This window comes from Stegostoma tigrinum, chromosome 6 (assembly GCF_030684315.1).
Source record: "Stegostoma tigrinum isolate sSteTig4 chromosome 6, sSteTig4.hap1, whole genome shotgun sequence".
Classification (NCBI taxonomy): domain Eukaryota; kingdom Metazoa; phylum Chordata; class Chondrichthyes; order Orectolobiformes; family Stegostomatidae; genus Stegostoma; species Stegostoma tigrinum.
Genome location: NC_081359.1, coordinates 27,881,265 through 27,897,350, shown reverse-complemented (window position 1 = coordinate 27,897,350; position 16,086 = coordinate 27,881,265). Strand labels below are relative to the sequence as shown.

Sequence of the window (16,086 nt, the reverse complement as noted above, 5' to 3'; positions counted from 1 at the left end):
CTACTCACTTACATCTCAGATGCCCTCATTTTTCAAGGACTACAACCAACCACCCCCCCCCCCCCCCCCCCCCCGCCGTGGTCAACGGCGCTCTCGACCGTGTCTCCCACATTTCCCGCAACTCATCCCTCACACCTCGTCCCTGCAATAACCACCAAAAGAGAATCCCCCTCGTCGTCACGTACCACCCCACCAACTTCCGGATCCAACGCATCATCCTCCGACACTCCCACCATCTACAATCTGACCCCACCACCAAAGACACTTTTCCCTCCCCACCCTTGTCTGCTCTCCGGAGGGGCCACTCTCTCCGTGACTCCCTTGTCTGCTCCACACTCCCCTCAAGCCCCACCACACCTGGCGCTTTCCCCTGCAACCGCAGGATGTTCTACACTGCCCCCATACCTCCTCCCTCACCCCCATCCCAGGTGCCAAGAAGACTTTCCACATCAAGCAAATGTTCACTTGCACATCTGCCAGTGTGGTATACTGCATCCACTGTACCCGGTGTGGCTACCTCTACATTGGGGAAACCAAGCAGTGGCTTTGGGGACTGCTTTGCAGAACACCTATGCTCAGTTCGCAATAAACAACTGCACCTCCCAGTCGCAAATCATTTCAGCTCCCTCTGGCATTCCTTAGATGACATGCCCATCCCGGGTCTCCTGCAGTGCCACAATGATGCCACCTGAAGGTCGCAGGAACAGCAACTCAGATTCTCCTTGGAAATCCTGCAGCCCAATAGTATCAATGCGGATTTCACAAGCTTCAAAATCTCCCCTCCCCCTACTGCATCCCAAAACCAGCCCAGCTTGTCCCCGCCTCCCTAACCTGTATTTCCTCTCACCTATCCCCTCCTTCCACCTCAAGCCGCACCCCCATTTCCTTCCTGCTAACCTCATCCCGCCCCCTTGACCTCTCCGTCCTCCCCGGACTGACCTGTCCCCTCCTTATACCTCCCTACCTACACTCACCGCTACTGGCTCCATCCCTGCCTCTCTAACTTGTCTGTCTTCTCTCTACCTATCTCCCCCTAAGCATAATATGACCTGGCATTCTAGCCCGTTGTCTGTTAAGAAATACTAAAGCATGAAAAAGCCTACTCCCAAAAGACTAAAGGATGCCGCAGTTTGTTTTCAGGTTACTGATCTTTCCAAACACCATTTAATGGAGCCATCTTTCTAGTTGAGATCTTATTGTAGTCTAAAGAAACCCAGCGAGAATATTTGTAAAAGCTGAGCTTTATATTTGTGTACACTCGGGAAACTGTAATTCCCAAACTACTTCTAAATTCTTCTATTCTAATTCTTCTGTTTCGTGTTCCAGTGTAAGACTCTGTCTTCAAAAATCCCCCACATTTTGCCACGTGGGGAACGAATTTTCTCAGGAGCTTAGGGTACTCCATTTATAGAAAGTAAATGTAGCATTTTGTTCCTGCATATCATAAAAGATCATTATTAATATACTGTAGATATGTAAAAAGAACAACAGATGTAAATGAGGCCAATGTAGAAATCTGAGAAGGAAATGGGATCTGAAATCAAAATACAAAATGCAGGTGTGATGTTGAAAATCTACCAATTATAGGCAGGGGGATATAATGGATTCTGCACTAAATACCACATTTTGGTGTGGTCAGTGCTAACCTTGAATCCTGAGTTTCTGAACAATCCTAAACGCAGTAGTAACTACATTGTTACCTTATTGAAGGTAATCAGTTGAGCTCATAACATGGCTCATTTATACCTACTGGTAGCAAAATATATTCATACACAGGATCCACTCTGAAATGTCAAGACAGAACAAGAAAAGTTCTATTTTCAGAATCCTCCATATTGTCATTCCATATGGTCTCTACATTGTTATTTCACTACTACTGTTTGCACAATCTTTAATTCTTAATATTTGTAGCATATGACTGACTTCTTTATATTAACTTATTTACTAATGAGGAATTTCTTCTCCACAAACTTCTCTTTGTATCTATTGACTGTTCCAACCCTCATTTCACACCAGTTCCCTCCTTTTCTAAGTGTAACAAAGCAGGTACTTTGAATAAAGCTCATGGAATGATATATAACATCAAAAAGTTCTGAAAAATTTCATTGTTTTCATCACAGGTCCTATAATTGTTAGCTGGTCACTGCTAGGTGCAATAAGGATACAGTGCGTCCATCTGTTTATAAGATGAGCAATTATCAGGCTTGTCTGGTCTCTATCCAGTGTTTTTGAAGTGATTTTTGTATGAATCTCTGATTAGGTTGATAGGTTTTATCTTCATCTAACTAAAATAGAGCTTTGCGTATTCAAATAATTCACATAATTTTCACTAGCTTGTTTCTGTTTGTGATTGCTGGAAGGCTGGGAAGGAGAGGATAGAGGAAATATATCCCTTTGCTCAAAGTTGACGCGGCTTTGGATGTGGTTTCATAAGTATGAACTAATATCAATCTGTTGCCATAATTTGAGACTACTTAACATGTTGACACAATTGGTTTGGTGAGAATTTTAAATTTTATGCAATACAATATACTTTCCTTTTATTGTCAAGTGCACTCCTTTGTAGGAATACAGTGAAAAGCTTTTACTGTGCCTTCTTTTGGCAACATCTTAGGTATAAGGACCTGTGTACAATTCTCGGATATAGCAGAGGAACAAAAGTAGTTGCATTACTTAGAGCTGAAAAATAAGTTTAAAAATAGGAAAATATTAAAAGGTTAACATTACAGTAAGGTAGGGCATGTTAAATAGATGTCAGTGTAGCAGCTCTATACCAGACCCCAGTCCAATAGTCACCCCCTTTCCACTGTAAGACCCAGTCTGCTCAATACTAGCGCTCAGCTGCTTTAAGGTAAGTGGCAGGATTGCCCCCTTACCTGCCCTAACCCTAACCCTAACCCTTTCGCATGGGGTCGGGTGTGTCAAAGCCATGTAATGAGACAGCAGAGAATACTGTTAAGGATACAAGAAAAGTTCCAGATGAATTTTCATTTTGTTTAAATATGAGGTATGCTTGGAACGTTGTTGTGAGAATATTTAAATAAATGAAAAGATATGGCGGCAAAGAGATAGTTGACTGTTAAAGGATTAAGACGTTGAAGTATGGGTGAGGTGGACAATATTTGAGGTAGAAATAGGTATTCCTTTTATTAGTGTCCAAAGCTCAGCTCAGGATTAAACGCAATGAGGTGCACCTTGGATGTAAGTTTGCTCGCTGAGCTGGAAGGTTAGTTTTCAGGCGTTTCGTCACCATTCTAGGTAACATCATCAGTGAGCTTCCGAAGCGCTGGTGTTATGTCCCGCTTTCTGTTTACCTGTTTAGGTTTCCTTGGGTTGGTGATGTCATTTCCTGTTCTTTTTCTCAGGGGACGGCAGATTGATTTGGAGCCGATGTGTTTGTTGAACTAGTTCTGGTTGGAATACATGCTTCTAGGAATTCTCGTGCGTGTCTCTGTTTGGCTTGTCCTAGGATGGATGAGTTGTCCCAATCAAAGTGGTGTCCTTCCTCATCTGTATGTAAGGGTACTAGTGATAGTGGGTCATGTCGTTTTGTGGCTAGTTGATGTTCATGTATCCTGGTGGCTAGCTTTTTGCCTGTTTGTCCAATGTAGTGTTTGTCACAGTTCTTGCAAGGAATTTTGTAGATGACGTTCGTTTTGCTTGTTGTCTGTATAGGGTCTTTTAAGTTCATTAGCTGCTGTTTTAGTGTGTTGGTGGGTTTGTGGGCTACCCTGATGCCAAGGGGTCCGAGTAGTCTGGCAGTCATTTCCGAAATGTCTTTGATGTAGGGGAGAGTGGTTATGGTTTCTGGGCCCGTTTTGTCTGTTTGTTTGGGTTTGTTGCTGAGGAATCGGCGGACTGTGTTCATAGGGTACCCATTCTTTTTGAATACGCTGTATAGGTGATTTTCTTCTGCTCTGCGTAGTTCCTCTGTGCTGCAGTGTGTGGTGGCTCATTGGAATAATGTTCTAATGCAGCTTCGTTTGTGGGTGTTGGGATGGTTGCTCCTGTAGTTCAGTATTTGGTCCGTATGTGTTGTTTTCCTGTAGATGCTGGTTTGAAGTTCCCCATTGGCTGTTCGCTCTACTGTGACATCTAGGAATGGCAGTATGTTGTTGTTTTCCTCCTCTTTTGTGAATGTTATGCCAGTAAGGGTATTATTGATGGTCTTGAAGGTTTCCTCTAATTTGTTTTGTTTAGTGATGACAAAGGTGTCATCCACATAGCGGACCCAAAGTTTGGGTTGGATGATTGGCAGAGCTGTTTGTTCGAGTCTGCGTTACTGCCTCTGCTAAGAACCCTGATATCGGAGATCCCATGGGTGTACCGTTGGTTTGTCTGTAGGTTTTGTTATTGAAAGTGAAGTGGGTGGTGAGGCATAGGTCCACTACCTTGATGATGTTGTCCTTGCTGATGAGGTTGGTGGTGTCTGGTGTATGTGTCTTCTGTTCTTCTAATAGTGTCATCAGTGTTTCTTTGGCCAGGTTGATGTTGATGGATGTGAACTGGGCTGTAACGTCAAAGGAGACCATTATTTCATCCTCTTCTATCTTGGTGTCTTTGGTGTTCAGGAATTCTTGGGTGGAGCGAATGGTGTGGCGGGAGTCTTCTACTAGGTGTTTTAGTCTTTGGTGTAGTTCCTTGGCTAATCTGTAGGTTGGTGTTCCAGGTAGCGACACTATGGGTCTGAGGGGGGGCTCCTGGTTTGTGAATTTTTGGTAGTCCATAGAAGTGTGGTGTGTTGGATCGATCTGGTTTCATTTTTTGGATGTCTCTCTTGTTTAATTCTCCAGATTTTAAATTTTTTGAGTAAGGCTGTGATTCGGTTCTCTAGTTGTGGGGGTCGGGTCTATCGCCACCCGTTGGTAAGTGTCGGTATCTGCAAGCAGTGCGTTCGCTTTCTTAATATAGTCTGTTCGGTTTAAAATGACTGTCAAGCGTCCTTTGTCTGCAGGTAGGATAACGATGTTTTTATCTTTTTTGAGTCCTTTTAGGGCTTTCCTTTCTTGTGTATTGAGTGTGTTTTCTTCCTTTTTCCTGCTTAGTGTTGGTGCGATTGTCTGTCTGGTTTGCTGGGTTTCTTCTGTGAGCTTGTTGTCTTTCAGTGTTGTTTCTAACGCTGCTAAGAAATCTTTCTTGTCCGCATCCCGGAAGTTGTAATTTAATCCTCTTACTAAGACAGCTTTTTCAGTGTCTGTTAATGGTCGGTCAGAAGTTTATTTTATCCATGCTTCTGTGTTGTTATTTTGTGCGAGTTTGTCTAGTTTTTTCTGCAGGTCTAGTTTTTTTGTTTTCTGTGTTTGCCGTTGTCTAATGTCTATGCCTCGTTGTACTGTATCTGTCCATTCATGGTCTGTCGCGTTAGTGAGTAAAGTTTTTTGGCGCGAAATTTCCCGGTCGTATTTACGGAGTCTGTTGTGGACATCATTGATCATTTCTCTAAGCATTCTGCGGCCGTTTTGCTCAGCTATTCTTTTGGCTAGCGGGGTGTTAAGGGGAGGTTTGTATTTGAGACATTTTAGGTAGTACCTGTTTCCTTAGGCATTCATGCAGGAAGTACAGCTGTTCGCGGGTGGCACTCTGTCGGATGGCATTGGTTTCCCATCTTCGGGCCAGTTTTAGCGTATTGCGCCCATAGGTGCTAGCGAGTTTTGAGAAGATTTGTAGCTCAGGTTGAGGTTCTGGATGTAAGTTTGCTCGCTGAGCTGGAAGGGTAGTTTTCAGACGTTTCGTCACCATTCTAGGTAACATCATCAGTGAGCCTCCGACGAAGTGCTGGTGTTATGTTCCGCTTTCTATTTATCTGTTTGTCAGCAACAAACCCAAACAAACAGACAAAACGGGCTCAGAAACCATAACCGCTCTCCCCTACATCAGACATTTCCGAAATGACTGCCAGACTACTCGGACCTCTTGGCATCAGGGTAGCCCACAAACCCACCAACATACTAAAACAGCAGCTAATGAACTTAAAAGACCCTAAACAGACAACAAGCAAAACGAACGTCATCTACCAAATTCCTTGCAAGAACTGTGACAAACACTACATTGGACAAACTGGCAGAAAGCTAGCCACCAGGATACGTGAACATCAACTAGCCACAAAACGACATGACCCACTATCACTAGTATCCTTACATACAGATGAGGAAGGACACCACTTTGATTGGGACAACACATCCATCCTAGGACAAGCCCGACAGAGACACGCACGAGAATTCCTAGAAGCATGGTATTCCAACCGGAACTCCATCAACAAACACATTGATTTGGAGCCAATCTGCCATCCCCTGAGAAAAAGAACAGGAAATGTCATCACCAATGCAGGAAATGTCATCACCAACCCAAGGAAACCAAAACGCAAATAGAAAGCGGGACATAACACACCAGCGCTTCGTCGGAGGCTCACTGGTGATGTTACCTAGAATGATGACGAAATGCCTGAAAACTAACCTTCTAGCTCAGCGAGCAAACTTACATCCAGAACCTCAACCTGAGCTACAAATCTTCTCAAAACTTGCGAGGTGCGCCTTGGTTGAACCTCAGAAATAGCTTGGGGATTAATGGCTAGGGTTTGCAGTCGAGAATGCTTTGGTCTGACTAGTTGGCAAACATTCTGGTTGATTTTCAGAAAGTCCGCAAAATAGTGCAACAGTGGTGGATATCTCTTTAATTGACATCCATACATTGCATTTACAATTAGAGAGACTGAGCACCAATTCAGAATGGGATCACTAACATTTCCCACTCACCCGCCACGTGTAGCAATTTTAACAAATTGCCCCATGATTCTTATCAGCTAGCCATCTGGGGATGTGACCTGAGATCTTCAAGCCAAAGATCTGCAGATAAAGTCAACCGTTTTCAAGTTAACATATATTCACTGTTGCGGTATTGACTGAGAATTTTCCTAGATTTATATTTCTTCCCTGTGAACTAGCTGTAACATTTGTTTGATGGCAAATCATTTAATATTAAAGTTAGCTGTGATCACAGTAAGGATTTAAAAAAAAACTTTACAGGCATTTTCTGGGCTTTGCTAAATGTCCTCTTCCATGCAGTGCCTGATTAGTCAAATTATCTAATTGTATAAATCAGGTAATTATGTCTGGAGAATTAAATCTAATAAATGTTTCATACTAATAATAAGTGCCAATTTAACTTTTAGAAGTGAGTTTGATGGAGATCTACAATCTCAGCTGCTTAGCAAAGCAAATGAAGAAGATAAAAACTGCAGCCGGGCCCTTTCTGTTGTCTCTGCAGTCGTTCGTGCGGCTAAGGATTTGTTACATAGAGCCCTGGCTGTAGATGGTATGTATGTGTTTTCTTAAATCAGTCTAACTAAAAGTTTGTTCTTTTTAGAGCATGGTAGTTCAGCTGATTTGAAGGAAGGGAGTATGGCAGCTGCCAACTATTCTTTGTTAAACTGGTATTGGCAGACTTGATTGGCATATTTTGCTGATCATGAAGTTTGGAGTATTGCATATTAGCCTTGTTCCAATAATAGTAAAAAATTTGAAGCAGTTACTTTAAGCTATTGAAGAAACCGATTATAGTTTGGGGGTGGAGGGGGGCAGCTGGGGAGTGGGTTTTGGCAATGCAGGCTATTGTCTTGTTTAAAAAAAAAACTTAACTTTTAGCTCCCTAAAGTTGTCAGGATAGAGAAAAAGGTGAGATGTTGACCTCAGTGAAAATAAATTCAGTGACTTTGATATCTGTTGATGTGCATATTCCAATAATGAGGGACTCAATTAACTGTGCAATGATTCCAAATATTTGTCAGCAATGCTTCGGCAAAGAACTCAGCAAACCTCACCTTTAATGGCAGACCCACATTGGGTATTGTCCAGTTGATGAGGTTTTTGATTGTGTTTATTCCCTGATCTTATTTTGCTCATGCATTTGCTACCACTCTGTCACATCTGGGGAAATTAGCTGAAGTGTGTTATTCTGTCTTGACTTTGGAACCTTGCGTTCCAATCTGACCTCATCACCTTTTACCAGTTATTGTACTGTTTATTTTTCTCTATTACAAACAGATGAGTCAAATAGCTGGGTAGTTCATAAAGTGGACTTTGACGTAGCCAAATAGATAATGATCTCTGCCCCATTAGCCTTTGTATTTCTAAAAGTGACATTGTCTCAGTATTATACTTGTAGGTAAATTTGTGCGTTTGAAGACAATCTCTCTTTTTTTGCCCAATTTCAACTCTTATACCTAACCTGGAGAACTTGCAATTGTTTGGTACAAACTTGATTAAACATGCTTTTATCCTAGTGTTTATGAACTTAAAATTCAAAGTAGCCTTTATATATCAGCTGCCTCTCCACTTGCCAGCTCACCTTGTTACAGAAACCAGAATTTCTTGTTTTAAGGTGATTTGCTGTAATCAAGAATTTGGTTTGCTGATATTAAAGATGGTTCATTGAACTGGGGATCTAACCGGCGCTACCTTGTGGATTTTCCGAGAACAGCATTTCACGAAGGCACAGTGTGGGCTACCTGCTTGTTCCCTTTGGGGCAAGTTAGAATGAATACAATTTAAATAGATTTGACGTAAGCCATTGAGGTTTCTTTTTCATCAAAGCTTACTTTTAATTATGCTGATATGGGTAATACAGTCTTTGTCTTTCCACTGAGCAAATAACTTAACTATGATGCACCAGCAGAAATATTCATCATAATCATCTTATCTGTCACTTGTCAGGAAACAGGGCTGGGCTGCAGAGAAGCAAGAAGGCTATACAGCTAACAGAGATCTTTCTCTGTGCTACCTAATTATGTGATGCTGTGTTAAAATTTGCAACTGTTCTGCTTTGTTCACAAAAAAAATGCATAAAGCAATATATGTTTTTATTTAGCGGAAGATATTCCAGAACTGCTCAGTTCTTCCAGTCTGTTATCTATGCTGCTTCCACTTATTTTGGCTTACATTGCACCAGTGGCTGCTAATGTCCCAAAAGTAAGTAACTATTTTTCTAAACATTAATGGTGTTTCTTTTAAAACTGTGTGCTTACACTCATTCTCAGTTATTTCTTTAAACTTTATGAAGTGCCCTTTTTGTGTTTTTTAAAGGCTGCCGTTGAAGTTTTTGGTCTTGTACAGGAGCTTCTGCCTTCAGTTGCAACATTGAACCAAAAATATGCCCCACCTGCCTTTAATCCTAATCAGTCTACAGACAGTGCAACAGGCAATCAACCTGAACAAGGCCTCTCTGCTTGTACGACTTCTAACCATCATGCTGTAGTGGAGAGTGACCACCCTTACAAGCCAGCCTGTGTCAGTCAATTAAAGGTACGTTCAAATGAGATTATTACAGTATGCAGATATGTTAAATAAAAACAAAATGTCCAATCATAGAATCCCTACAGTATGGAAAAAGCCCATTTGGCCCATCAATTTCACACCAACCCTCTCAAGAATATCCCAACGCCACCCAGATCCAGCCTAGTAAGCCCACATTAACATGGTTAACCCATCTAGGCTGCAAATCCATGGATGCTACGGCCAGTCCACCTAGCCTGCATATTGTTGGACTGAGAGAAAACCAGAGCACACAGACACGGGGAGGATATGCAAACTCCACACAGACAGTTGCCCAAAGCTGGAATCGAACTGCAGTCCCAGACGCTGATGCAACACTTCTAACCACTGAGCCACTGTGCCGTTATCTTCTACTTTATAAACTAACTACGTCAGACCTTTTCCGCTAATGGCAGCTTCATTTAGGGAAGAAGTTGGGTTAAAGTTGGCCTTGTATCTTTTTCAAGTCTGTTAAATGGGATTGAGGATTACATGAGATAACTTGGAGGGCTGTTGTAGGCTGCAGCGGGACATTGACAGGATGCAGAGATGGGCTGAGAGATGGCAGATGGAGTTCAACCTGAATAAATGCGAGGTGATGCATTTTGGAAGGTCAAATTTGAAAGCTGAGTACAGGATTAAGGATAGGATTCTTGGCAGTGTGGAGGAACAGAGGGATCTTGGTGTGCAGATACATAGATCCCTTAAAATGGCCACCCAAGTGGACAGGGTTGTTAAGAAAGCATATGGTGTTTTGGCTTTCATTAACCGGGGGATTGAGTTTAAGAGTCGTGAGATCTTGTTGCAGCTTTATAAAACTTTGGTTAGACCGGACTTGGAATACTGCATCCAGCTCTGGTCGCCCTATTATAGGAAAGATGTGGATGCTTTGGAGAGGGTTCAGAGGAGGTTTACCAGGATGCTGCCTGGACTGGAGGGCTTATCTTATGAAGAGAGGTTGACTGAGCTCGGACTTTTTTCATTGGAGAAAAGGAGGAGGAGAGGGGACCTAATTGAGGTATACAAGATAATGAGAGGCATAGATAGAGTTGATAGCCAGAGACTATTCCCCAGGGCAAAAATGGCTACCACGAGGGGTCATAGTTTTAAGCTGGTTGGCGGAAAGTGTAGAGGGGATGCCAGAGGTGGGTTCTTTACACAGAGAGTTGTGAGAACATGGAATGCGTTGCCAGCAGCAGTTGTGGAAGCAAGGTCATTGGGGACATTTAAGAGACTGCTGGACATGCATATGGTCACAGAAATTTGAGGGTGCATACATGAGGATCAATGGTCGGCACAACATCGTGGGCTGAAGGGCCTGTTCTGTGCTGTACTGTTCTACGTTCTATGTTCTATAACTGAAGAGTGCTGTTAATTAGATGCTAAAAGGTCGTTTTCTTTGACCGGAGAGTTTAGTTAAGAGTCCGAGTCTCGGAGCAAAGTATTAGGCCATTTCGCATGGCCGTGAGTAATTTCTTCTCTGAGGAGTTCTGAATCTTTGTAATTCTTTACCCAAGAATACACTCTGTGTTGCGTCATTAACAATAGCAGTTCTCCATGTGCTGAGAATTTTGGCCTCTTCAAAATTGAGACTTATGCAAAAGTGGGATAAAGGTTGAAGGACAGCCATGGTCTTAGCAAATGATGTAACGGATTTAAAAGGTCATATAGACTCCTGCCCAGATTTCCCATTTTTAAGCATCTGATATAATGGTTCCTGACCTGATTTAGATTTTGGTAAAGAATGTGAAGCTAAATAGACACTGGAGGGTTCAGGTGATTTATCTTGGGGAAAGTGTTGGTAGGAAGAGTACATTTGTATAATCTTGATTCAGATTGCATATGCTACTCTAGAAGAGTCCACTTGATGTGCTAACTGACTGAGTTCATCTCACCTGCGAATTTATTGATAAAATACAAAGTCTTGTGTTGAGCATGTATATTGACCAAAGGTTAGAGACTGCTCAATACATTTTGATGAAAGTGCTTATGAAAGCAGTTGGTGCATCCGCTTGGCTTAGACTAAAATAAAGATACTCAAATAACAAATGAATGGCTGCCAGTTGAAAAATTAAAATAATAGTGTTTGTCTTCTAGGTAACTTTTCCAGATTGTGTCAGGTGGATGACCATTGAATTCGACCCGCTGTGTGGTACTGCACAGCCAGAGGATGTGCTTCGTTTGCTGATTCCAAATAAAAGTTTCCAAAGTTCAGGATTTGGGCCTAAAAATACAAGCTACGATGGTCTAAATTCTTGGATAGAGTTGAAAAAATTTTCTGGTTCCACTGGATGGCCAACTACAGTCCTTGTTTTGCCAGGTATATGGACAAAGAAACATCTACTTTAAACATATGTTTTAGTTGTGCTGTGTTTTACCTTTTGGAGTACTGTGTTTTTTGCGAGCCCAAAGGCATGAGTGTGCAAGGTTGACCACAGTAGTAGGATATAGCTAATGCCTGGGTGAATGTGGATTGATTTGATCAGGGTTTGAGTGAAGATTTGTAGCTTGGGTGCTGGTTGTAGATGTTGGTGTGTTTGCTGAGCTAGGAGGTTTGATAGCCGATGTTTCATCCCTTACTAGGTGACGTTCTCAGTGCTGTGGAGCCTCCTGCGATATGACAGCGCCTCAGGAGCTCCTCATCAAGACTGAAATAATATCTTGCCAAATTCTTATTTGCATTTTGACTGGTTCTGAAAGCCTAGCACCACAATTGGAGACTAGTTTTGTGACCTAGGCTGTTCAAAAATATTAGTTATTAATGTCTGAGTAAATCTCTGTGACCAAAAATAGACACGACTTTACAAGTTTGGATGGACTTGAATAGCTTTGTTCTACGACTTTTGACTTTGTCACGTTTCAAGGACTTATCTCCAGTATATACAGTATGTTTAGTTAAAAATGTAGCAGTTCAACCATGAGATGTGATGGAATAAAAGCAAGCATTTTATATCTTTGAGGCAGAATGTTGTTCAGCATAAGGCAATATTTGTAAAGCTAGGATGTGCTCTGGAATGAAAAACTGCAGGAAAATAGAAACAAAATGAAGTCTTTCATATGCAGAGTGTTAATACTACCGTTACATTTACCCAGATTCCTACATTGTCAAATGTTAGAATTTTATGCAACCCTTTACTTTGGTTCATTTTAATGAATTCTTAACATGGCCATGATTATGAGGAGGCGATGTATTATTGCTAAATTAGTAATCCAGAGACCCAAGTAATGTTCTAAAGACCTAGGTTCAAAGCTGACCTTGTCAGATGGTGGATTTTGAATTCAGTGAAAATCTAGTGAATTTAGTGATGCCCATGAAACTGTTATTGATTGTCAGAAGCACCCATCTGGTTCACTAATGTCCTTTTTAGTGGGGGGAAAAAAGTGCCATCCTTGTTTGACTCTACCTCCGCCATAATGTGATTAACTGTTAACTGCCCTCTGGTCAATTAAGGGATGGGCCATAAGTGCTGACCTAGCCAGTGATGACCCGACCACCCACCCACCCCACCCCCTCCCCCAGCACAAGTTTTTTTTTCTTTGATTCCGCAGTTGAAGTTAAACGCAAATCAAGCATTGTGTATGGCTGTGGTATCTTAAAATATCTCTTGGTTAAGTGTTTTGAATTAATATTCCCTAAATAACTTTAGAAAGATGCAAAAACAGTTCTCTTGAGAAACTGAATATGGAAAAGCCTTTCACTAGAAAATAAATATTGTGTTCAGTAAGATCATGCAAGTCATGTTGGAAAAAGATCCTCTATTTAGCAAGTTTTCCTTTAGATTTGTATGTTCATGTCATTTTTTCCAGGAAATGATGCTATTTTCTCTTTGGAGACTGCATCAGACTATGTAAAAGACGAGAAGGCCTGTTTTTATGGTTTCAAGTGTGTTGCTGTGGGTTATGAATTCAGCCCTGGACCTGACGAGGTAACTTCTTTATAGTGCATCTAATAGAATCTTGTACAAGAGATTGTATTATGTTATAGAGCACTTCACACCTTAAAACTTTTGTGTTGTAGAAATCAAACAAACTTAGGTTGCATTAAGCAAAGTAGTAAAGGCAGTGTTGAAATAACGCTAGTTACTACATCAAAGTGGGGAAAAATGTTCTTAAATAAGTTAGAATTACTTAATTACTAAAATTAACATTTAATTGAGTATTTCCACATGTCCTGCATATAATAGTCTAATAAACCAAAGGGAGACTACTGTTACTATTTCTACAAATAGCCTATAGGTAAAAACAGACATCCAAAGTATTGGCACTTAATTTAAGAACTCCAATAGCATATGTAATAAAGCATAAAAGTCCCACTTGAAAACATTTGAAAAATTGAAATACACACAACTTCAATCTACCAAATCTTCTTTTTGTTTTGGAAGCTTCAGCAAAACCTGTATGTTCATTTTCCTGTTTGGTTCTCTGCCTTGAGGTTAGTAAGGAGAACTGAGAAACACGCAACTGTACTGTACTCCAAGTGAGGGCACTTTGAAATGGAATGGGACTGTGGACTCAAGGTATTGTTGATAGGGCTGACTGCTGATGTGAGAGAGGAAAGTTGGCATTAATGCAGTTAATTAGGTACTCATCATAATTGAAGCAGATTCTGCAACGTTGGAAACATTTTTACAGTTAGCGAGTTTTGAGAAGATTTGTAGCTCAGGTTGAGGTTCTGGATGTGAGTTTGCTTGCTGAGCTGGAAGGTTCATTTTCAGACGTTTCTTCGCCATTCTAGGTAACATCATCAGTGAGCCTCTGGTGAAGCACTGGTGTTATGTCCCGCTTTCTACATTTTTACAGTACACAGTGGGTCTTTTGATGCCAGTCCCTATGGTACCAGTAATTTGTAAGTTTCACTGAATTCATAAATGTCTCACTGTTTGGAAGTCCCACTCTGATATTAAATTCATTGTTTATTTCCTAGCTATTGTTTCAGGTTTTGTTTTGACCTCTTTATCTTGAGAGATGTACATTTTTCACATTGACCTACAAATACATAAATGGCCAACTATCTTTGAGAACCAGGCTCATTTCCCAATGCACCTGATTCGATGGGAATGGCTCAGGAAATTGAATATTCTAATGGGCAATTTTTAACGCTGTGATAAAGCTGCTTAAAGTGGGAGAATTTGGAGTTCTCCAACACAAGTATTAAAGCAATAAGATGAAGGAGCAGATGTGGGCCATTTGGCCCATCCAGTCTGCTGCATAATCGGTGAGATCATGGCTCATTTGGTAATCCTCAACTGCACTTCCCATTCATTTCCCTGTAACCCTCAATTCTCTGATTTAAAAATCAGTACATCTCATCCTTGAATATACCTAATGAACCAGCCTATACAGTCCTCTGTAATAGAGAATTCCACAAATTCACTTCCATCACTACCCTCGTCTCTGTTCTCATTGCTCCTTTATGCTAGGGTTATGCCCTCTACATAGTAGTTACCAGAGGATAGTTTGAGGATTAAGAAACTCCTGAATAATTAAATGGAAGTCAGACTCAGAACGAACATCCTCACCGTCAAAACCTCCCAATTCCCCAAACACTTGTCATTTTGCCTAGTGCTGTAATCTCGTGCACCTATCTCTTTATCCATCTCCACCCCACTCCACCCCTCCCACTCCTCCTCCAGGGCATTATTGACCTGCAACATTACTCTTACACTGGATGGACTTTTTCCCTCGTTACGTGATGGCTGCTTTTGGGACAAGCCAGGCTTGGATGTTTGATTGGGAAAATTGTCAATAAATTCATAGTTTAACAGAGGATTACAATTTGTCAGATCTATTCTGATGGTCATCTGAATTTTTGGGCTATAATGCCCGCAATCCACTGAACCTCAACACAGCATTGAAATCTTGTGTAACTTGGAATAGGTGTGTATGACTGTTAAACGTGTGAAATTCTCAGTGATGCATTACAAAGACAAAGTTTCTTCAAATCTGTCTTGAGCTTGGAATGCTTCAAGATCAAAGAACCAACAGTTGTCTGCACTTACTCTTTTACTCATTTACGCTGTTGTCTTGGTGTTTAGCTGCACTGTCACTACGTGTTGTCGTGTTGCTTGCCTAAATAAACATAGTATAGTCCTTTTGAATTTTAACAATTGAAAAATATACCAATATGTAGTTTTATATTACTCTCTTCTCAGATTTAATTACGACATTCAGTAACCAAGAATGAGTTTAAATGTAGCTTACCAATGTGACATGTTGTTAATTTCTTCTAAATTCAGACTATTTGAATAATTTTCTTTAGATTCTTGGGTACTAATGAAACAAAATAGTACTGTCTGACCCTTTTTCAAAATCGCATCTCTCCTTTGTTCTTGACAAAATATCCTACTTCAGTGCATTGTACTTTGTCAATCACAAGTACAAACCACTTTTATGCTTGGAATACAAAATTAGTATATGGTAAATTGTAAATATTGGTTCAGTGGTGATGCACTTGTTGCCAAGTCAGAAGATTTGAATGCTGTGTACATGAATCTCAAAAATGATCACGTGCATGAAATAATTTGGAAAAATCAATTAACATTAGTCTTTATTCCAAGGAGAATAGATTATGAAAGTAGTATAGGCATTGCTAAGGGATCACCCAGAATACCAAGTACCGTTTCATCCTCTTTACATAGAGGGGGACATATTTGCATAGGAAGCTCTTCAGAGAAGAATCAGTAGGCTGATTTCAGATCATGGACTCAGTTTTCCTAAAAGTTCTAGGGGAGACCACCACTTTGGAGAAGTAAACTAAGTCGTCTGCTCATGCTTTTGTGAT

General features: G+C 41.0%; 1 protein-coding gene across 6 annotated transcripts in view; it reads left to right on the top strand.

The window, feature by feature from the left end:
* Positions 1–16,086, top strand: part of mycbp2 (MYC binding protein 2) — a 160,096-nt gene that overhangs the window by 113,179 nt on the left and 30,831 nt on the right. For all 6 annotated transcript variants that reach the window (XM_059646500.1, XM_059646502.1, XM_059646505.1 and 3 more), the window contains 5 exons: positions 7,169–7,311; positions 8,863–8,963; positions 9,078–9,296; positions 11,403–11,625; positions 13,113–13,231. In XM_059646500.1, the coding sequence (XP_059502483.1) occupies positions 7,169–7,311; positions 8,863–8,963; positions 9,078–9,296; positions 11,403–11,625; positions 13,113–13,231 (805 nt within the window). The remainder of the gene's footprint in view (positions 1–7,168; positions 7,312–8,862; positions 8,964–9,077; positions 9,297–11,402; positions 11,626–13,112; positions 13,232–16,086) is intronic.